This window comes from Paroedura picta, chromosome 3, assembly GCF_049243985.1.
Source record: "Paroedura picta isolate Pp20150507F chromosome 3, Ppicta_v3.0, whole genome shotgun sequence".
Classification (NCBI taxonomy): domain Eukaryota; kingdom Metazoa; phylum Chordata; class Lepidosauria; order Squamata; family Gekkonidae; genus Paroedura; species Paroedura picta.
Window position 1 is genome coordinate 41,192,150 of NC_135371.1, and position 20,788 is coordinate 41,212,937.

Genomic DNA, 20,788 nt, shown 5'->3' on the forward strand with positions numbered 1-20,788 from the left:
TGCAGGAGAGAGCAGTACAAACAGGGGCCCAGAGAAGACAGCTGTTGTTCAGCTGCTCTGTGTATGTGGGCACATAATGCCTCTTCCACAATAACTTCAGTTGCATTTTCCCCCAAGCTACTGCATAAGATGTTTTCACATCAACAAGGTAGAGCTGTTCTGAGAGTAGTGGTTTAAATGGAAGCTTTGCCAGCCCCTTGGAGAAGAGGAAAGCTGGAGGATACCTGTGAAGCAACAGGTCCTTCCAGCCAGCGAGATTGAAGTGACGCTGCTTTGGGGTTGACTTTTTTTTTTTCATTTTGAGGCTTGGAGAGCTTCCCACCAGGGTTCTGTGGGATGGCAGAAGGTAGTGTCAGTCCAAGAACATCCTTGCAGTGTGACAGAACCCAAATGGAGTCTGAATAAATCAGACACTTCCCCGTGGATTCACCTATCAGTTTGCTCTCTCCCACAGGGGAGGTGTGAGGATGGAGGAATAAATTCCCACTATCATGGTGTAAATATGTCTACAGTGTTTTGGATTCTGTTCGGGGGGAGGGCAGGAGATGTTGGTTTAGGCGACCATAACCAAATACTTGGTAGAAGAACTCCATTTTGAAGGCCCTGTGGAACTGTGCTAGCTCTGGCCCTTATCTCTTCTGGGAGATCATTCTACCAGGTGGGGACCAGGACACAGAAAGCTCTATCCCTGGTTGAGGTCAGCCGTGCTTCCTTAGGGCCAGGGATCACCAGCCAGTTGGAAGTGGCAGAGCATAGACAGTGAGGTGGTCCCTCAGGTATACTGGGCCCAGACCACATATGGCCTTAAAGGTGATTACCACTACCAGATTTGGAATTCAACTGGTAGCTAGTGCAGCTGTTGGAGAGAAGGCCTGATTGGGACCTCCATGGAGTTCCTGTGAGGGTTCTGGTCGCTGCATTCTGGGCCAGCTGTAGTTTCCAGCTCAAGGTTAAAGGTTGGCCTGCATACAGTGAATTGCAGTCCAGTCCAGATGTGACCATTGCATGGACTGCAATGGAGTTTTCCATCTGTGCCAAACCCAACTACTAGTGGTCTGAGGCCAAGTTGGGCACTAGTAGTTTGGCTTGGCACAGTTGGAAAACTCCAGACAAGCTACTCTTGTAGCTTGTCTGGAGAGGGAGGCATCATGCCCAGGTTCCTGACAGAGTGAACCACTTATAGTTGTGTCCCATCCAAGTTGGGCAATCATGCTTCCTTGCTTGGACCCTTCCTACCCAGCCATAGGACTTCCATCTTTGAAGGGTTGAGCTTCAGACTACTCTGCTTGAGCGACCTGATCATTGCTTCCAAACATTTGGCTAAGTTTTCTACGGGTGAATCAGGACAGCCATACATCAGGAGGAAGAGCTGGGTGTCATCTGCATATTGATGACATCCCAGCCCAAACCTCCACACCAGCTGGGCAAGAGGGTACATTAAGTTGTTAAATAAGACTGTGTGCATGTCCACCCCATGAGACTCCATATGTGAGCTGTGGCAGCTTGTCTCTCGCCAACTGCGACCCCTGACAAAGAAGATCTGCCATTGGAAGGCTATCCCCCATATCCTGGCATCGAAGAGGTGGTGAGCTAGAAGCTCATGGCTATATCAAACGCTGCTGTGAGGTCTAATAGCACGAGCAGTGTTGACCTGCCTTCGTCCATCAGGGTGACCAGCACTGTTTCTACCTCATGGCCAGGCCAGAAGCTTGACTGAGATGGGTTTAGGACTGAAGCTTCTTCCAGGAATGATATTTGGTCCCTTTCCACCATTTTCTCCAGAAACCCTAGATATGAGACAGGTCGGTATTTTGTTAGCTCCCATGGGTCCAGAGATGGTTTTTTCAGCAGTGGGCATACCTCTTTTAGCCCCTCCGGGAATTCTCCTGTGGAGAGGGAGAGGTTGATTATCTCTTGGAGGGGGGTCCCTATCTTTGTTTTAAGTAGCCACAATGGGCAGGGGTCTAATGGACATGTGGTCAGCTGTGCTTTATACCTAGAATAAAACTTTGTCAGTCTTAAAGGTGCAACTAGACTCAAACTCTGTTCTGCTGCTTCAAACCAACATGGATACCTCCCTGAATCTAGAATAACAACTGTAAAACATTAAAAGTAAGAGGAAAATTAAGTCCCTCTCCATATCTGCTTTGATTGCTTTCGTACACTATTCTTTTGATGAACAGGCTCACAGTCTAGGTTGTTTTTCAGGAAATATTCATTTATGCAAGACAGAAGAGTCATCTCAGGTAAGGAGAAGATATTCCTGAATTGCTTCACGATGTTACTCTGCAAACTCTTTCCATAGAAGTCCATAGGAAACAGGTAGCACAAACAAGGGTAAGCTTGATTTTTGAACATCTGTTTTGTGAACATCAAATCATCTCTTTCTACCCACACATCACATCACATCAACGGTGTAAATAGTAGGTAAGGCAATACTCTGCCGTCTTGGATGATAAGTGCTCAGAACAGTAGCAGGTGTTTAGACACATAGCGTAGGAGGAAAATCTGGTGATATAGAAGGAATATGCTTTCTAGAAATACTTCATTAATACCAGAGCTCTTTAAGAAGTGTTCCCAAGAAGCATTATTTTTATGCAATTTCATCACAAGGAGGGCAGCTTCTACAGTGATGAATGTACTCAGCCAGCATCAACAACTGGCACAGCAAACGACTCCCAATTTGGATGAAATACATACCGCGCAGATTCAGTAATGTCAATCACTTATTCATTTGTATCCCATATCTAAAGAAACATACTAAAAAGGGGGAGACAGTGTTAATCAGTGGCAAGATACTTGAAAATCTCTCTTGAACTGTAAAGAATGGATGGAAGCGAAATGTTAAGATCGTAGTCCTTGAACAGCTGCACAAGTGAAAGCTCCATTTATTTTAATGAAGCTTGCAGCAGTGTTACACTTTTAGGACTGGGCCTAATGCCTGAAGTCTGAACTTGGGGAGGAGGGGGGGAAATCAGACACATAAATATTATTATTGCTGTCTTCAAGACTAATATGAGGCAATCCTGCCTCTGGCCCCAATGGCTAACACAAACTTCTTGATCTCCTTAGACAGACCATTGCACAAGGTGGGGGCCACAACAGAGAAGGCACATATACCAGCAGTTACTGGTTTTATAGGTTGACACCTGCAGAATGCCCTGCTCTGATGAGTGAAGAGGTCATCATGGGGCATAGGGGGAAAGGCAGTCCAAAACCATAAAAGGCTTCACATGTGATAGCCAATACTTTAAAGTGAGCCCAGTAAATTATGGGCAGCCTTTGGAGTGGTGAAAGAATGGGGGCATGCTTCATCTAGCTCCAGATAATAACTGGCATTCTTCACCAACTGGAATTTCTGAACTGATCTTCAAGGGAGGCTAAAATAGAGTGCATTGCCATAGTCTAATCCCAGTGTCACCACAGCATGAATCCAGGTGACCAGAGCCATATCAAATTAAGGGGCCATTTTCTAAACTAAGTTGAATTGGAAGAAAGCCTTTTTTGCAACTGTATTAACTTGCTTCTCTAGCAATACTGTTGGTTCCAGTACAAACCCAAGAATCTTAACTGAGTGAGCAGGGGTCAACTATCCCATTGAAAGTGAAAGAACAATGTCCTTTAAGACCTCTGCCTTCCCAACCAGCATTACCTTTATCTTTTCAAGGTTTAGTTTCAATTAGTCCGCTCAGCCATTGAACCACAGCAGCCAAGCCGTGTTTAGGATCTCTAATACACCTCCAGGAGACTTGGATAAGGATATGTATAGCTGTGTATCAACTGCATATTGATGACAACTAACCTCAAAGCTACACATGATTTGACCTTAGGGCTCTGCCTTCAGTGGTGGGATATGAATTCAGGAGAGGGCGGTATAAATATACAATCAATCAAATAATGACTGAATGGCATGTGGGGGAGCTGCACACTGTGAGACCCTACAGGATGATAACTGGTCTCCCATGGCAATTCTTTGGGTCTAGTTCATGAGGAATCCATGAGAAATTGTTTGAAACAGTCCAGGGCACAGTCCCTAATGCCAACCTCTGCTTCCAAGTGTCTGAACAAGATGGCATAGTCTACTGTGTCAAACAGCATATAAATCCAGTAGGAGAAACAGGGAGGCCTGAACTTTGTCTGCATTTAGACAAAGCTCATCAACAAACATCAGCAGAGCTGTTTCCATCCTATAGCATGGTCTCAAACTAGACAGAAAAGGTCTAGCGCAGATGAGTTATCGAAGACCTGGAATTGGTCTGCTATAGCTCTCTCCATCACTTTGCCTAAGAAGGGCTTATTAGAGACAGGGCTATAGTTGGTTACAACATTTTTCTGTGTATTTAGTGCAAAAGATTAGATCCAAGTTACGGCCTCTTTAATACATTGGGTCAGTCAGAACTTGAGAGAGACCAAGGAAGACAGAGAAGCTATAAAACCGTGGGCTGGATCCAGTAAGATATTCTTATTTATTTGTTTGTTTTATTACATTTATATACCACCCTCCCTGAAGGCTTAGAGCGGTTTGCATAAAACAGAAATGATACAGATCCTTGGCATGGATGCTGAAGTCCCCCAGAGTCTTTGTGTCTCATATATATTTCTACTATTATTTATGTTACTACTATAGACTTCCTGCCACTGTACAAAATATGCTTGGATGATAATTATATATCTGTATCATGTCCTTCCTCAAAGAAACACAAGGTCATCAGATCTCTCCAACCTATTCAGCAAAATTAAAAAGCTGTCAGGCATGGGATTTAGACAGGAGCCACAGCACCCTTACCCTGCCCACGCTGCTTCCCTGATAGAAATCAGTGGTGATATGACATGTATCTGTAAGGTACTAGCTTTTCTTTACGGAGCCTAAGTGAATCTTGGGAACCAAGCAATGGTTCCTAATACAAAAATGGCATGGAGGAAAGTTTTTACTCCCTCTATATCATAGCCCTGATATAAATTGCACCTGGATGCTTTTTACGATTAATCAATACATTGGGAGATCTGATCACTCCCTTGGTGGCATTTTAGCTTCCTACTGATCCTGCAAAGCAGAAAGTTTAAAAAGTTGAGGCCAATGTAATCTCCTTGGGGATGAGGATCCTGAGCAAATTCTGCTCATTAGATCTTAAAGCTCTCTGGGGGACATACAGGGAGAGGCAGTCTTGGTCTCAGACATTTAGGACTTTAAAGGTTATAACCAAAACCCTGAATCTGATTTGGTCTTAAATCGGGAGCCAGTGCAGGTGAGAGAGCTCATGTCTTATATGTGTACTCCATCTAAAGACTCATGCAGCCACATTCTGGATGAGTTGGAGTTTCTGAAGCAACTTCAAGGGTAGCCCTGCATAGAGCAAGTTGCAATAATCCAATTTAGAGGTGACCATTGTGTGGGCCATAGTGGCTAGGTCAGAAGTGGATAGATAGGGAGCTAACAGGTGAAGATGATAAAAGATCAGATGTGCAACATTTGTGACGTGTGTCTCCACAGACAAGGAGGCATTCAGGATCACACCCAGACTCCTGGTGGTCACCAAAGTTGTTAACTGGACATTGTCAAGTGTTGGGAGCTATAGCAACCCATCAAGGGCATGCTGACCTAGCCACAGGATTTCTATATTATTCTGAGATTTAAATGAGGATGGATGAAGACTTTTCTTATATATGCTGATTACTTTTTCCTACCATATGTGGGGATTCTAAGACCCCCTCCCCCCAGGATAGAAACAGGCAATATTCCTTTATTATCCAATACAGGTTTCAAAGCACAAAAATGTATTCCCCCACCCCAATTGGTGGATATCAGCCATCATTCACTGTTTTAATTCCAAAGCCTTATGTCTCTGTGTTAAAGTTTGTGCAATTTCCTTTTCTGTACAGAGCCCATGAGGATACATACCACATGTCAGTTTCTGCAACATAATAACTTTAAACACTCACGCCCATTAACTTTAAAGATCCTAGGATCATTAAATGGAACTCACAGATCTGTGGCCCCATATGGAGTATATCTCCCTGGCAGCCTATCCACTGGAACGCTGCCTTGGCTTCAAGGCTGATCTCTACTGGGACAATAAGATAAGGGCATCCTAGAAATGAACATGGATGAAGGGCACGCCTAGTGAGCAGTGCCCTCAGCCAGGCATGCAAAACCAACAGAGCTCTTGTAAGCGGCGTCAGATGCTTCGACGGAGGCAGATCTCCTAGGAAAGTTATTTGACTTCACAACAATTTTATTTTTTAACAACTGCCTAATCCCCAAAATACAGCCATGTTTGTGCAGCATTGCCTTTGAGAGATTGTGGGGGGGAGTCTCATGTGCCCACACCCATTATCACTGCTGCCAGCTTCCAATTTTGTTGTGTACAGTTTTATAATCGAACTTCACGAAAGAGAATAGCATTTGGAGAATACGTCGGCAGCACCTGCAGTAAGCCGAAGCACCTTCCCTGACTATCCTCTCTTTCTGCCGCCCCCTTAACAGATTCGGGAATGGTAATAACATTTAATCCTCAGAAGCTAATCTAAATGTTAACACTCAAAGGAAGACAAAGACGATGCAAACGGTGGGGGGAGAAAATGGCCTCTGCCTTTTGGGAGTCTCGCTTTATCCCAGGAGCGAGAGCATTAATAGAGCTTGGAATGAAATGCCGTTTTATTCTCTGTAGCAGGCAGGGGATTAACAAGTTGCCTGCTCTAAACCTAGTCCATGTCATGGCTCTCTGAGCACCAAGAAAAGGCCAGGGAGTAAAGTAAAAGGTGGGGAGCACTGGCCTTTTATTTACACGCTGCCTCTTTTGTGGGCGATCACTGGTGTGAAGAGTTTGCTAAACAGTAGAATGTGTGTGTTTAGATCCAAGTCCCCAGCCTCTAATTCCACTGGTTAACACATAACACACACAAAATAATACAGCCATTGTAATAAAATCAAGCAGACAATGTGTATGTGGCAGTTCTCCAAATCAACACAGCATGCACGCAACAAGGGCACATCAAGGAAGGTGACAAAAAAGGAAAAAAAGCGGATAGCTTTCCAAGCACTGATGAGTAGGCTCCTGTTGCTAGGCGGTTCTTCTTGGGGGGGGGGGGAGGCTGGAGAACATTCAAATCAGAAGGAAAATAAATATGTGGCTGGAAGGAAATTTCTAAAGATATTGCAAAAGAATATGGATGCTAAAAGTCTGAGAATAAATGAAAAGGAAAGTGTAGGTTGCACTGGATCCTTTCCCTTTTGCAATGGCCACTGGATAATACCCCTATCACTGCTTTGCTAGATGTCTTGGCATGTTGCTCTATTTCCTTTGTGCTTAGGTCTCTCTTTTTCTCAAAGAAAGAGCAAGACTTGCCCATGAACCTCAAAGGAACATTTTATTGTGTGGTCTTGTTAGCCGAGTTCCGCATAACACTTTGAAATGCTGAAGTGCTGTCATAAATATCGGTTAGCATTATTCATTCAGAGGAAATAAAAGCCCTTTAATGCACTAGGCCACTTGTGCCAGAGCTGCAGATGGTTGAGGGGACTAGAAAATGAATGGAAAGGGATGCTACAGAAGTTTATCGATGCCAAGGAAACAGCCTCCATAATTCGTGCTTCTTCTTCTCATGCTGCCATTTCATTTCCGAAAAATAGGAGTTGCCATTTGCTGTTGAGAAAATTCTGCTTCTAGCATACATGAGCACTGTAAATGACACATGCAAAGATGGTGTCTGGGAAAAGATGGCAAAAAAAGTGTGTGTATGTGTTATATATATATATATATGCAAGAAGAGAGAGTTTCATTCTGGTAGTTCGCCGTGAGTAATGGCAAGTGGGTGGTAGCAACAGAACTGGGCAGAAAGGAAACTCATTTCCTATCACACTTTTTGTAATAACAGCTGTGTTTATGTGAACTGAACATGAGGCTAGGAGCTAGTCCCAACTCTCCTGACGAACAAGAGATATGAAGAGGGCAATGCGATGACCCCTTTACACCCGGGCAACCGTGCCCAAAGTCAATGGGAAAAACTATTTTGAGGGATTCAATAGCAGTCCTCCCAGGGCCTAGTTATGCTATGAATGATGAACAATGTCTCCTGAATCCCCTTACTAATGTTTTCATATTAAAGGGGTGAATCAGAGGTTGATTTAAGGTTGTCGACAAAAAATAGTCGCTGGGATTTTGATGCCAAGTCAATCCAAGCATAAAGCAATGAATGATGTTAAACGGTAGCAGAGTCACTTTCATTGCTGGATGCAGGGCAGAACCTTAGAGAAGTACATTAAACTGTAAATCGCCCTTCCCCAACCTGTGGTCCTCCAGATGTTAATGGCCTACAATTCCTATGAGCCCCTGCCAGCGTTTGCTGGCAGGGGGTCATGGGAATTGTAGGCCATGAACATCTGGAGGACCACAGGTTGACTACCCCTGCTGTAAATGACCTAAGACAACCAGCAAAAGAAATATTAAAGATGACCTCAAATAGCCAGAGAAAACACCCAGGAATTCCTTTTCTATCTAGTCTGTTCCTGACATGCACCTATGGTGCTTAACAGCATCAAACAAGCCCTAAAATTAATGACCGCAGTGATAAACCAAACCCAGTCACTTCTGGAATTGCCAGTTCAAACTCTGTTATCAAACAGTGAAACAGGATCTGACTTTTATGGCTCCTACTGCATAGAAGTATGTGTTTAAAGTAAGAAAGTATGCATGTTGCTGCTGCTAGAGAAATAAACAAAAGAACACCATCGATGCTCGAGAATCTGCACCCATCAAATGCTATTTAACTGAGGTTTCACTAAGGAGGGCAAGGAAGAAGCAGTTACCTCCCAACCACACTAAAAGTCAAGAGGCATTGCAAGAAGCAAAATGAGGATTGAACACGTCACTTGCTTTACATTCAATCAACCACTTGTCTGCCAAGGACACATACTGCCACGCTGATGGAGCGGAAGTCAAAGCTGTTGTTCTGAAGTATGGCCCCTTCCACAACGAGGCGTGGTTGGTATCATTTAATCAGAAAGGCAAAATATTATCCTCAATCCCTTTACTACACATAGTTTAAGCATCCTAAGAGTGAAAGGCTTACCTAAGTCCACCAAGTGAGCTCACAGCGGAGTTCAGCTCAGATTAGCGCTTCATGCCCCCCAAACAATCCTCTTTCAAACATAAATGGCATTTGTTCATACAACTACAGAGGAACACACAAATATCCCATCCAATCCATAGTTCTTTCTCAATTGCAAGACTAACTTCTGCAAAGGAAACAAACTGCGTGCTGTGACAAAACCCCACCGGAAGGAAGATCAACTGTCTACTAATGGAAAATAAATAGTTGGTGAATCAAAAGAATGGCCAGGCAGGCGGAGGCCAGAACTATTATAGTATAGTGTTAAAAATGAATCTTTTCAGTCTCCTAATGAAGGATACAGTTCAGAAGTGCAAATTAGATGCCTGGAAGTGACACTTGGCAACTGTCGCCAAAAGGTGTGGAGCAGGATGGGCTGAGAGATGCTTTCTAAGACCATGCTTGAAATACTCTTGCTAAAGTGTCAGGAAATCATTAAAAATTCTGACTTTTTGAAGAACAGCTTATTGTACGAGATATTAATGCATATGGCAGGTTTCTATCCAGTAAGAAAATGTAGACAGACCACATAAATCCCCAAAGGAATGCAAGTGAAGTTCTTTTTTAAAAAGCCTTGGCAAAGCAAACAACTGCCGATAAAGGACACGGTCTAGGATCTTAATCTCTTCCTGTAGGAAATCCTAAAGAACTCACATATTTCTAATTATTATGTTTTCTTGGCAAGTAACTACATAGTTCTGGAAACATATTTGGCTGCAGTACTCTCTTCCTGTGTTCCAAGACTGAAGACAACTGGAGGGGGAGAAATGTCATAACTTAATCACTGCTTCTGAAGTATTTATTCCAACCGCAACTTTTGGTTTTTTTTAATAATGTATACAATGCATCAGCAAGTTTGGTTAAAGGAGGAGGGGTAATAGTGTTTTTTTAAGAACACCAATATGCCTGCTATCTAGCTGTCCAAGCAAATTCAAAAGTGATGTCTCAGGAAGTCAATCACAACCAGAAGGAGGGATGATGGCCTCTGGGTGGAGCCTACCTCCCAAACTCTACCATGGGGGGACATGGCAGAAGCCAATACAGTTTAAGGTAGACAGTGCGTATGTAAAAGTGTTGTGGCTAATGTAAACCTATTTATTTTATTTAAAACATCCATTGATCGCCTTTCTCCCTTGTGGAACTGAAGAAACTCACAATATAAATAAAATTACTATCAAAAACACAGTCAATCGATACAAACACCCCCCAAAAAATAAAAGGTCACAATGGAAAAACTCTAATTAGGCCTCCAATAAACAAAAAAATAAATAAATAAGTTAAATGCCATTATCAATAAAACAGCCTTAATCTGCCTCCTGAAGATCGACAGTGAGGGGATCTAGAGCACCTCCCTGGGGAGGTGGTTCCATAATTTTGGGGCTTACCAAAACACATCCTAACCAGAAGAGCTTCTTTGATTGTTGGGGCAGTCTTAATTCCTGGGCAGGAGCATATGAAAGAAGTCTGTATTTCAGATACGCTGATTCCAAGACATGAGGAGTTTTAAAGGCGCTTCAAAAGCCATGTCCCAAGCCATATAGAGCTTTAAGCCAACAAAATAAACATAGATAATATTACACAACCAAGACCTGCTCTAGCTTGGTCATCATTCTCCACTTTATCCCAGCCAATTGTTTATGGAACTGTAGTGTAGACTGTGGTCTTACTATTCATGTTGCTAATAAAGACTCCTCTGTTAGAATAAAGATAATACCTTGTTAGACATCACCATCACAAAAATGAGTTTAGAATATCCAAGTGACAAAAGGAAGCAGAATATCAGAAATGTCTATATGTCAAGATAAAAATACAGTATACATATATGTGTCTCTCTCTTAAGGTCTGATTTGTCACAGTGCATTTGGCTGTTGTGCCATTCTAGCACAAGAAAAAAAAATCACAGAACCACTCAAAACTCCTGTTTGTTTTTGATCTTGCAACTCCAAGGGACATGATATAAATAGAGCTCAAGGGTTGCAGCAAACCAAATGGTGAGCTTTCACCTAGCTGAAGCTTCTTTTGCTGTTGTTTCCTCCTCTGACCTAGGGATGCTAACTTGCTGGGGCTGGGGGGGGGGGTCTCACTTTAGCACCTCCCCCTTTAGGAATTTAATAAAGCATGGGAATCCCTCTCAATTCCCTCCCCCAAACTTGTAGAGCGGTTTTAACAGAGCCATTAAGATGCCTCCAGCCACCATCATGGACACCAGCTCCCCACCCCCCAAAAAAAATAAGTTGCAGAGTTGGCTGCTGGCTCCAGAAGTTTCTTGTGAGAAGGGGAGCTATAAGGAAGGTTTTTTTGGGGGGGGATCCTCTTCAAACCTTGGTGAGTCCTACCGAGTAAAGAGAGCCAATAAATACACCGAGGACGGATGACTGAAAAAAGGAAAGGATCTATTTGGAAACATTCCAGAAATACATCGGCCCAGAGAATCACTACAGATATACTGTGTGACAGAAAGCAAAGGGGGACCCTTGTTTATTCTCATCTCCTCCTATAGCTAAGAGACAGGTGAGGTTCAGGTTTGTTCTAATTCTCTTTCAAGGTACCTTAACGACGCATACCAGCAGAGTCCTTCTGGATGGAAATTAGGATCTGTGAGAATGAGGCTCCCAGTCTAAGAAACTGTTTCCCTTTATAATCAGCAAGGCATCTTTGATGTGTCAAAGTTGGGGTAGAAAAAATGTGTAGTCCTGACCATTTGGCCTAGTATTGCTTTAGCATGAACCAGGCAGAAAGAGACTAGGCACTTTGATGTTGTCACAAACCTGGCCCGGGAAGGCTTGACAATGTGTGGTCAGGCTTGACATCATGCTGTTTGTGTGAACTCGGCCTATCCTCACAGGAACAGAAGCATGTGACAGTAATGGGTGGTGTCTGCAGCAGAGCCACGAATGCTGGCTGTGAGTTTGGGGGACAGGCACAAGGCGTGGCACCCACTCTGATTTTGGGGCAAAACTCTACCATAGAATTTTGCCTAAAAGCTAGAGCATTGCCTCTGATCTGCTGACATCATTTCTGTGTGATGTCAGCACATCAGTTATCCCAACCATGCCCTCAAATCCCCCCCCCCAGCCCACTTCCACCTGGCAGCCCTCCTCTGACCAGAGTCAGATAGCAGCATATAAAATCAATCCCTGCCAAGGATATCAGGGCCAGGGCTTGCTGTGGACTCATGTTCTAACAAGTCCCGGGGAATGGGTAAATGACCCTTCCTATTCATCAAATGTATTCTTCCAGCATTGTACTAAAGCAACAGGACTATTCTTGGCTGACTTCACTTACAGAGTAACTGGCTTGGATCCAGTGATATCTCCATTAGTGGAATAGGACTCCCTTGCTTCCTAATCCCACTGTGGCCTGAAATGGTATTCCTGGGGAAGATCCTAAAGAACAGTATGAGGGGGGTCTGCAGTGGAAGAGAAGAGTAAGCAAAGACCACCCCCCCTTCTGTTAGCAAAAATACACCACTGGATACCAGCTATGGACCAGCAACAATCAGAACAGAGCAGGTTGGCCCTTGGCCTTGACACTCTATAAAGACATGTATAGAACATGAACGCTCAAAGTACATAAGAAGAGCCCTGCTGAATCAGATCCGTGGTCCATCTAGTCCAGCATCCTGTCTCACATGGCCAACAGTCCACTGGACAGCCTCCTGGTGCTGGGATTCAGAGATTTGATGTGAAGAAGTCAGATTTCCCAAAAGATTTGGCTACCTTCTCAAGGAAGCCGAAACTCAGGATTTTTTGTACCAGGAGTGCAGCATAAGCAAGAGCTCTTACCTGATCTGATCTTCTGCATTGGTGACTGCCTCGTGGTATTGTTCCAAGGTCATCTTGTAGATATCAGCATTCTAGAAATTAAGAAAAAAACCTCCCTCAGCAAGCACACTTTTTAGTTATGAGTTTCTGAAACTACACAGCACAACAAATCTTTAAACTGGTGCCCCAAGAAATGAACATGCTTGACAAAAACAGAAGGACTGGTAAGCCAGTGCTCCTCATTACCAATCAGCAAGCATGTACATGGACTATGGAGTCGTCCTTACTAAACTGTCAGGAAAGGAACAATTTAATATGCTTTCCCTAGCAATCACCCATGCCTTCTTGCAGAGAGCAGATTCATATCTGAAGATCCATGGACCTATTAAGGCAGTGGTCCCCAACCCCCGGTCCGGAGACCGGGACCGGTCCATAGATCAGTCGGTTCCGGGCTGTGGCTCCTCCTTGTCCTCCTCCCCAGCTGCTGCCTCAGGGGCTGCCCTGCCACTTTGCCGCCGGCTCACCTTTGGTGCTCTCCAGCAGCCACCATGGCTGGGGCTTCCCCTCGGAATGGCACTGTGCAGCTGCTGCTGGCAGCGCCCCCCAGTGGGTGGTGGGAAGTCAGGGGCGCCAGCGGGCCTCAGGAAAATTGTCAAGCATTGGCCGGTCCCCGGAGATAAAAAGGTTGGGGACCACTGAATTAAGGGACAAGGCCCCTAACTAGCAAATCAGCATTTAAAAATACACAGGTCAATGGGCGGGACGGGAAGCATTAGATTTCTTACATGACAGCATACTACATTTGTTTACATTAAACGCTATTTGAACTCGACATTGTCCACTGTAGCTTGAGAAGTATAGAATAAGGTGTTGACACTTAGACAAGAGTCTCCTGAGAGGCAGGAGCCCAATGTAAGTGCAGGATGGGTCTAATAAATAACAAAAAGCAAGGGCAAAGAACCATAGACAAACAAAACCCAACCCAAGCAACTTTCCTTTGTAACAAATAGCTGCCTAAGATATCCTACTGAAATCAGCAGTAAGCAGATCTTTTCTACCCAACATATAGAGATTACATGGCAGCAAATAATATCTAAGATCTTGGCTCCGCAGAGACTAAAAAGATGAGAGGTCAGGTTATTTACTTGAATGTCCTATGACCTTGAAACACATAATTTTGTTGATGGGGCCAAAGACCTCTTACTTCTAGAGTAGCCTATAGATTAGAACATGGTTCGCAATATAGTTAAGGTGTCATTGCTTTTATTTCACTCTGTGGTACAATTATTACACTTAGGTCGATACACATTGAGTCAATGTTCTGGTCTATCACAGTGAAGCTGAAGTGGTCAACTAATACAGCTGAACAGGTAACACTGGACTTGGCCCAGGCAAACAGGGATTAAAGTCCCTGCTTAACTGCGATGCTAAATAGATCAATAGCAGTCTCGGAGCTTAGCCTACCTCACAAAATTGTTGTAAAGATAAAAGTGGGCAGCACACATGCCACCCAGAGTTCCTTTGGAAAATAAGACATTATTTTAAAAAATGTGATAAATAGGTTTAGATGAGAGAACCTGCTTTCAAAGAGAATTAATTCCACCTGAAACAGCCTTTGTCATGAGATTCCTACAGTAAATAGGTAGTCTGAATGGCAGACCTACAGTCTTAAAACACCTGCAAACGGACACATTGTCTCTACAACAAAAACAAATGGCATGAGCAAACACTTATTCTGCAGCTTGCTTTTTAACAGTGCTACACAGATAAATGTAAAGCTAAATAATCAATTTAAAGGAGAGGGGGGAATAAAGCAACAGCATGGAGAAAAATAATTGAATTTCATTCCCTTTCTGGATACCCTGTCCTTTCCAGATGGTATAATGTATCACTTCAAGTTTTAATTTTCACTACAATCCCCCTTCCCCCACCCAAAAAAGCTTTCATCCTGTGCTTGCTCTTATTCTCCTGCAACATTTTGTCATGGCACTTAGGAAGATGGGACTTGAATGTAAAAAACCACTCATTCTATCCGCAATTTTGTTATATGCCGTCCATACCCATCCTGATTTCTGTGCTTCTCTCTCCACCAACACCACTTTCCTTACAGACTTCTAAATTAACAGGTTTATATAAGCATGCTTTGATTTTCCTTTCAAACTTACTACATGAAAGCATTATTGTCAGATGTATCTTTATGCATTACACAAAGAAGCCACAGCAGGGAATTGTTTTCACAGGTTTTGACTTTAAAAAAAGAAAAGAAAAAAAAACCTCTTTCAGGAACAGACAAATCACAGATGAGCCCTCACCTCAAAATGCGTTTTGGCAGCCAGTTGAAGAGTGATTTTATTTGCTTATGTGCTACATAATGGTCAATTTTAGTTTCTCACGCACACACACCAAACCTCCTGTCAACAATGCAGAGATCACAGATTTTTAATGGCACCCTTTTTTCGCTGCCCCACAAGCCAACCCGACACTTCGCAGATCCCTGCTGTCTCCCGTCTTGCCACTGAAAAAACCTGGAGACCTGTGCTCCATTAATTAAAACTGCCATTAAAAATTAAACATTGTGAATAAGTAGGTGCGAGAGCATTATCTCCATGGGTTTTCATAAGTCTCAGTGTTTCTCCAATTATTTCCCAGGCAATTTTCATATTTCATACCGTCTGATTTCTCACAGGGCCTGGATTTGCAAGATCAAAAAGATGACAAAACGAAGGAAAAGGAAGAGAGAAAGGAAGGGACTAAAATGAAACATTTTGCAGGTAATACAGAGGTATCCCATCCGATCCCATTAGCCATCAATGCTCTACAATGAAATGAAAGCAGGAGTGGAAAACAGAAACAAATACATTGTACGTGAGGCCCAGCAGAAGGCTGGAATTTAACCTATCTAAGCTCAGACAAATGAAGAAAACAGACCAAAGCCTTGTTCTGTGGTCATCTTTTATTTTCTTTTTAAAGGACCTTGGGCTATAGAAGTCGAAAAGTATAAAAACATGCTGATCTAGTGATGAGAACGTCCAAAATGCATAAATGCTATCATCTCTACTTATTTCTCAGTTATCCTTCTCAGACCCTTTTCCACAAGCTCCTCAAGGCAACATATCATAAAACAAATTATAATACCATAACAATTGCTTCAAACATATGATAGAAAATAGAGAAAGAGTCATTTTTAAAAATCTCTATTAAAAACCAGGACTTGCTTGAAGAATCATGATAGACTGACCTTACCCTTCAGCCCAGTCTTTTTTAACCTGTTGACCATGGAGGAGCCCCTGAAATAATTTTTCAGACATCGAGGAGCCCCAGAGGTCTGCCCCAGAAGTGGTATCACTTCCGGTTCCCTTAACCCTCCATTTGCTTCCTCCCCTCCCCACCTTAACTATGGTAGCTCTGCCTCATGTAGGCTGAAAAGAAGAGTAGGAGCTGAGATAGCCTGGAACACCCCCCCCCCCCAATACCACACAACTTCAGAGATCCCATGAACCTCCTTCAGAACTCCTGTGGACCCTAGTGGTACAAAATACATTCCTTTCATAGACCCATTATGCACGGGGGGAATAACGCACATTCGGGGTGAAATGGCGGTGACTAAAATCACCGATAACGCACGGTGCCGGCTGCAACCGGCTGCAGATTCAGTGCATGCTGCCGAAAAAGCCGCGTTAGCGAAACGCGGAAGAAAGCGCAGCTTCCGGGTGACCGGGGCGCAACCAGAAGCGGTGCCGGGGTCGCCCCGTGCATAATCGGTTACTCTGGGTTTTGCCGCCATTGCATCCCGTCCCGTGCATAAGTGGTTTGCTTCGCTTCTTTCCCCTCCGTGTTTTCCATGTGACCCGAAATCGCCGTTTCTGCGGCCGTGCATAATGGGCCTTAGTGTTCCGGTTCTCTCACCCCTTCTTTTATGTTGTTCCTTATGTAGTTAATATCTGCAACCTCCATGCCACCAACTCTCCTCTCCTTTTGCAAATATCCTCAAAACTCACTCCTCCTTACTAAGCTTTATCTGGAGCAATGAAATTTTACCACATTTTTAGTACCAGCAGCTCAATTTTCCATACTATTTTTAAAGGATTGCTTGCCACACAAGGGATCACAGAAGTCACATGTCCCCTGTTCCAAAGACATACAGTCAAGATAAGGGATCCGGAGCAGGTTGAATCAAGCAATGGCTGGGTCAGTAAAATGCTCATGGATGATCCTTTAACTGCAGTCTTTAACCTCAGGCTAAAGATGCTTTCTTTTTAAAGAAGGGAGAAAAGCAAACACACACACACACAAACAACAAACCATGATTGCCACTGAGAACAAAGTTAACTAGATCCTATAAAGCTATGCATATGCACCCCTTCCCATCCTTTTGAATGGTTTAATACACTTTTACCTGAACTTAATAGTTTGCAGCATCCTTACTCAGGGCTACAGGAAGGTATGGCTAGGTCAAAGGTTAGCTACACATCAGTTCTGCTTGCCTGGAAAGGGAATGAGGCAGGGGAGCAACTAGCTTATTCAAAGTTTCAGAGTTTAGAAAACAAGATCTGAAGTCCAGTGGGATGTTACAGGCATCTTCCTGATTTCAAGTGTATTCTAAGTTTTCTACAACAGCCTATTAAAATATTTAAAGTACCTTCACAAGAAGAAATGAACACACAATTCTGGCAGCAGGGTTCTTATAACACAGACAGTTCAAATGTCTCAAGGACAATGCATAGTTGTCACCTAATGCTCTACTGAAGTAATATAATATACTTTTACTGAAGACCAAGATCTTGCCCCTCCTTTAGTGTCTCCCAATGGTACCATCATCCCTGGAGATCTGGCAGATTGGGGGAGGTGAGGGTGTCATAGTTTATTGTGGGTTTGGGGAATTGCAGGGCTTTTATGTTTTTAAATAGATAATAGATTAGATCAGTAGTTCTCAACCTTGAGGTCGGGACCCCTTTGGGGGGTCAAATGACCCTTTCACAGGGGTTGAGGCAGGGTGAGCAGCTTGGCCGGGGGGGGGGGGAGCTCCACCACTGTTGCCGCTCCTCCTGAAGGCACCCGCCAATTTATATACAATTTATATACAATCATGAACAATGAATCTTCACACCATTGGTCAGTTTCGATTTAATTTCTGTGAAAGAACACATGCATAATTTTATGGTTGGGGGTCACCACAACATGAGGAACTGTATTACAGGGTCGTGGAATTAGGAACGCTGAGAACCACTGAATTAGATGATTGGATTGGATTATATTTTATCTGTTATATTATATTTTATCTGATGTAAACCACTGCAAGCTGAAAGGCTGGGAGCAGCAACCTGTAAGTAGTAGTAGTAGTAGTAGTAGTAGTAGTAGTAGTAGTAGTAGTAGTAGTAGTACCCAGCATTAATTAAACATACATAAGGGAAGATGCTCTCTACCATTAAGCAGTGTATGGGGTGGAGGAGAAGACCTGAATAACAACGCTAACATCACAGTATAGATTGACCCATCAGGTGATGGACTGGGTCAATAGACCAGAGAATTTTTGGATTAAAAAACAAACACGCAAGACAACACAACAGTCAGCAAAGCTATCTTGAGGTATTGTGACATGCTGCTGCATGGAATCTTGTCAGTGGTCATAGTACTTAAAGATACAAAGAGGATTAATGGCTGTTGAAATGTTGCCAGCCCAAATGAATGCCAGTGATCCTTCTGATGAAACGGAGCAAGCCAATGGAGGCCTTGACAAATGCTACAGACGACAGCTGCAGGATTACATGACCACAATCTGCCAAACACCTGACAGGCAGCAACCCCTGTTACTGCAAGTTCTCTTTGGCATTCAGAACTGGAACCCCACATCCAATTGGAAGGAAACGTGTATCCCTTAAAGTGCAGAAAAGGCAAGAATACCACAATGTTTCCATGAGAAGTTAACAAAACATAAGGAGGGGAAGCTACAGGAACAAAAGGTAATTAAGTACTGGCCCCCTCTGCTGCCAGTCTCCACTGTAAGGCTTTCAGGCTGCCTGGTGATAACCAGGGTTATTTAAATTGGAAATCAAGACCTCTTCCAACTCTGCACAGCTGCCACTTTCCTTCACTTTTACACTGAAAACTAGTGGATTGACTGAAGCAGTCATTCAAACGGCACAAATACAATCCACGGGAAAGCAACATTAGGACAATGCTCCAGAGGCAGCAAACGCAGGGTGTGGCCTCTTTATCTCCTCAGAGGTCTGCAGAAAACAGTTTGGGCTTAAATCCAAGACAACTGAATCCAATGATTTTCAAGATGCAACGTATGTTTCAGATTCAAAACACAGACTGTTACTAAAATACATATGCACTAACACCTCGGCATGGTAAATTTCACAGGGGCCCAAAACGTTCCCTGTATTTTGCAATTTATCAGTTACGAAGAATGAGATGACACAGCTTCTCCAGTCCACCACGAATCCTGTGGAATCATGGCCAAGTGTGGAATCTGCATATACTGCTTGTTCACTTGTCAACAAACCATGAAATCACGTCAGGGTCACAGAATGATTACATTTGCGATGCTGAAAAAAGGGTCAAATTAGACTCATCACTGGCAGATAGAATGCCTTTTCAAGTTAGATCATATTCCCTGTTTTAGGAAAGAGGATAGCAACAGAACAAGGACCACCAAGAATAGGATCTTAGTAGTAAGACTTTCAAGGTTCCCTACTACATTCCTACATCAAGGGACAAATCTTATCCACAATATAATAGCAAATACAGAAGGATATAAAGCACACAGATACAGAGATGCTACGACCAGAATAAACCAGAATTCATTATTAATAAAAATCCATGCAGTCTGGTGCCTGAACCCTCAGTTTGTGAGACTACCCTCCGTACACCATCTCCCAACTTCAGCGGCATTTTAGGACGTAGAAGTTGGCCGTGATACATGACTCTCACTGACCGAGGTGGACAGGATACTGACTTTGACAAGGCAAGCCACTTGTCCCCAAGACCCCTGCCCCTTGTGGCTAAGGGCCCCATATTCAGCCGGTACTTCGTCATCTACATTGGTTACCAGTCTGTTTCTGGATCCAGTTCAAGGTATTGGTTTTAACCTTTAAGGCTATACACGGCTTGGGCATTTCGCTCTGTGGGTATGAATTTGTTGCCTGTCCTGGGGCCCTGGGACATTCACCTGGCCTCGACCAGGGCCATGGATTTTTTGGCCCTAGCCCCAACCTGGTGGAATGAGCTCCCTGAAGAGCTACAGGCCCTGTTGAATTTGTCAGCTTTCTGCATTGTCTGTAAGATGGAGCTCTTCCACCAAACGTATGGTTGAGACCATGGAAGGGTCCCAGAATTACCATCAGCGGATGCCTTAACAGCAGTTAGATCAAGACCCTCGTTCCCAATGAAAGAGAGTTCTTGGCCACAGTCGGACAGTGGGAAAGGTTAGGGGGGGGGGGTTAGAACTCTGTATCGCCATCTTTTAATGTTAATGTTAATGTTTATTATTATATTTTAATGGGTTTTAGGGGATTGGACTGGTTTTTATTGTTTTATTGTAAACCGCCATGAGTCCAAATAGAGTGCGGTAGTATACAACATGGAAATAAATAAATAAACAAATAAAAGGGGGGGGTGTATGCAAGCACAGAGTTATGTCTGATCCTTGGGGTGACAGCTTCAGACAGCATTTCTGCTGCTTACTACTCTGCAACAAAAGAGGCGCTCTCTTGCTCTCTCTTGCTTTCTCTGGATGGATGGACGGACGGACAGACGGACAGACAGACAGATAGATATAAAGGTAAAGGTATCCCCTGTGCAAGCACCGAGTCATGTCTGACCCTTGGGGTGACACCCTCTATCATGTGGACCGATACCTTCCAGAAGTACAGGCAGGATTTCAAAGAGGCAGAGGAACTAGAGATCAAATT

At 43.5% G+C, this 20,788-nt stretch overlaps 1 protein-coding gene across 3 annotated transcripts in view; it reads right to left on the reverse strand.

Moving 5' to 3' along the window:
- CHCHD6 (coiled-coil-helix-coiled-coil-helix domain containing 6) overlaps window positions 1–20,788 on the reverse strand; it is a 267,161-nt gene that overhangs the window by 100,213 nt on the left and 146,160 nt on the right. For all 3 annotated transcript variants that reach the window (XM_077325391.1, XM_077325392.1, XM_077325393.1), the window contains one exon: window positions 12,894–12,964. In XM_077325391.1, the coding sequence (XP_077181506.1) occupies window positions 12,894–12,964 (71 nt within the window). The remainder of the gene's footprint in view (window positions 1–12,893; window positions 12,965–20,788) is intronic.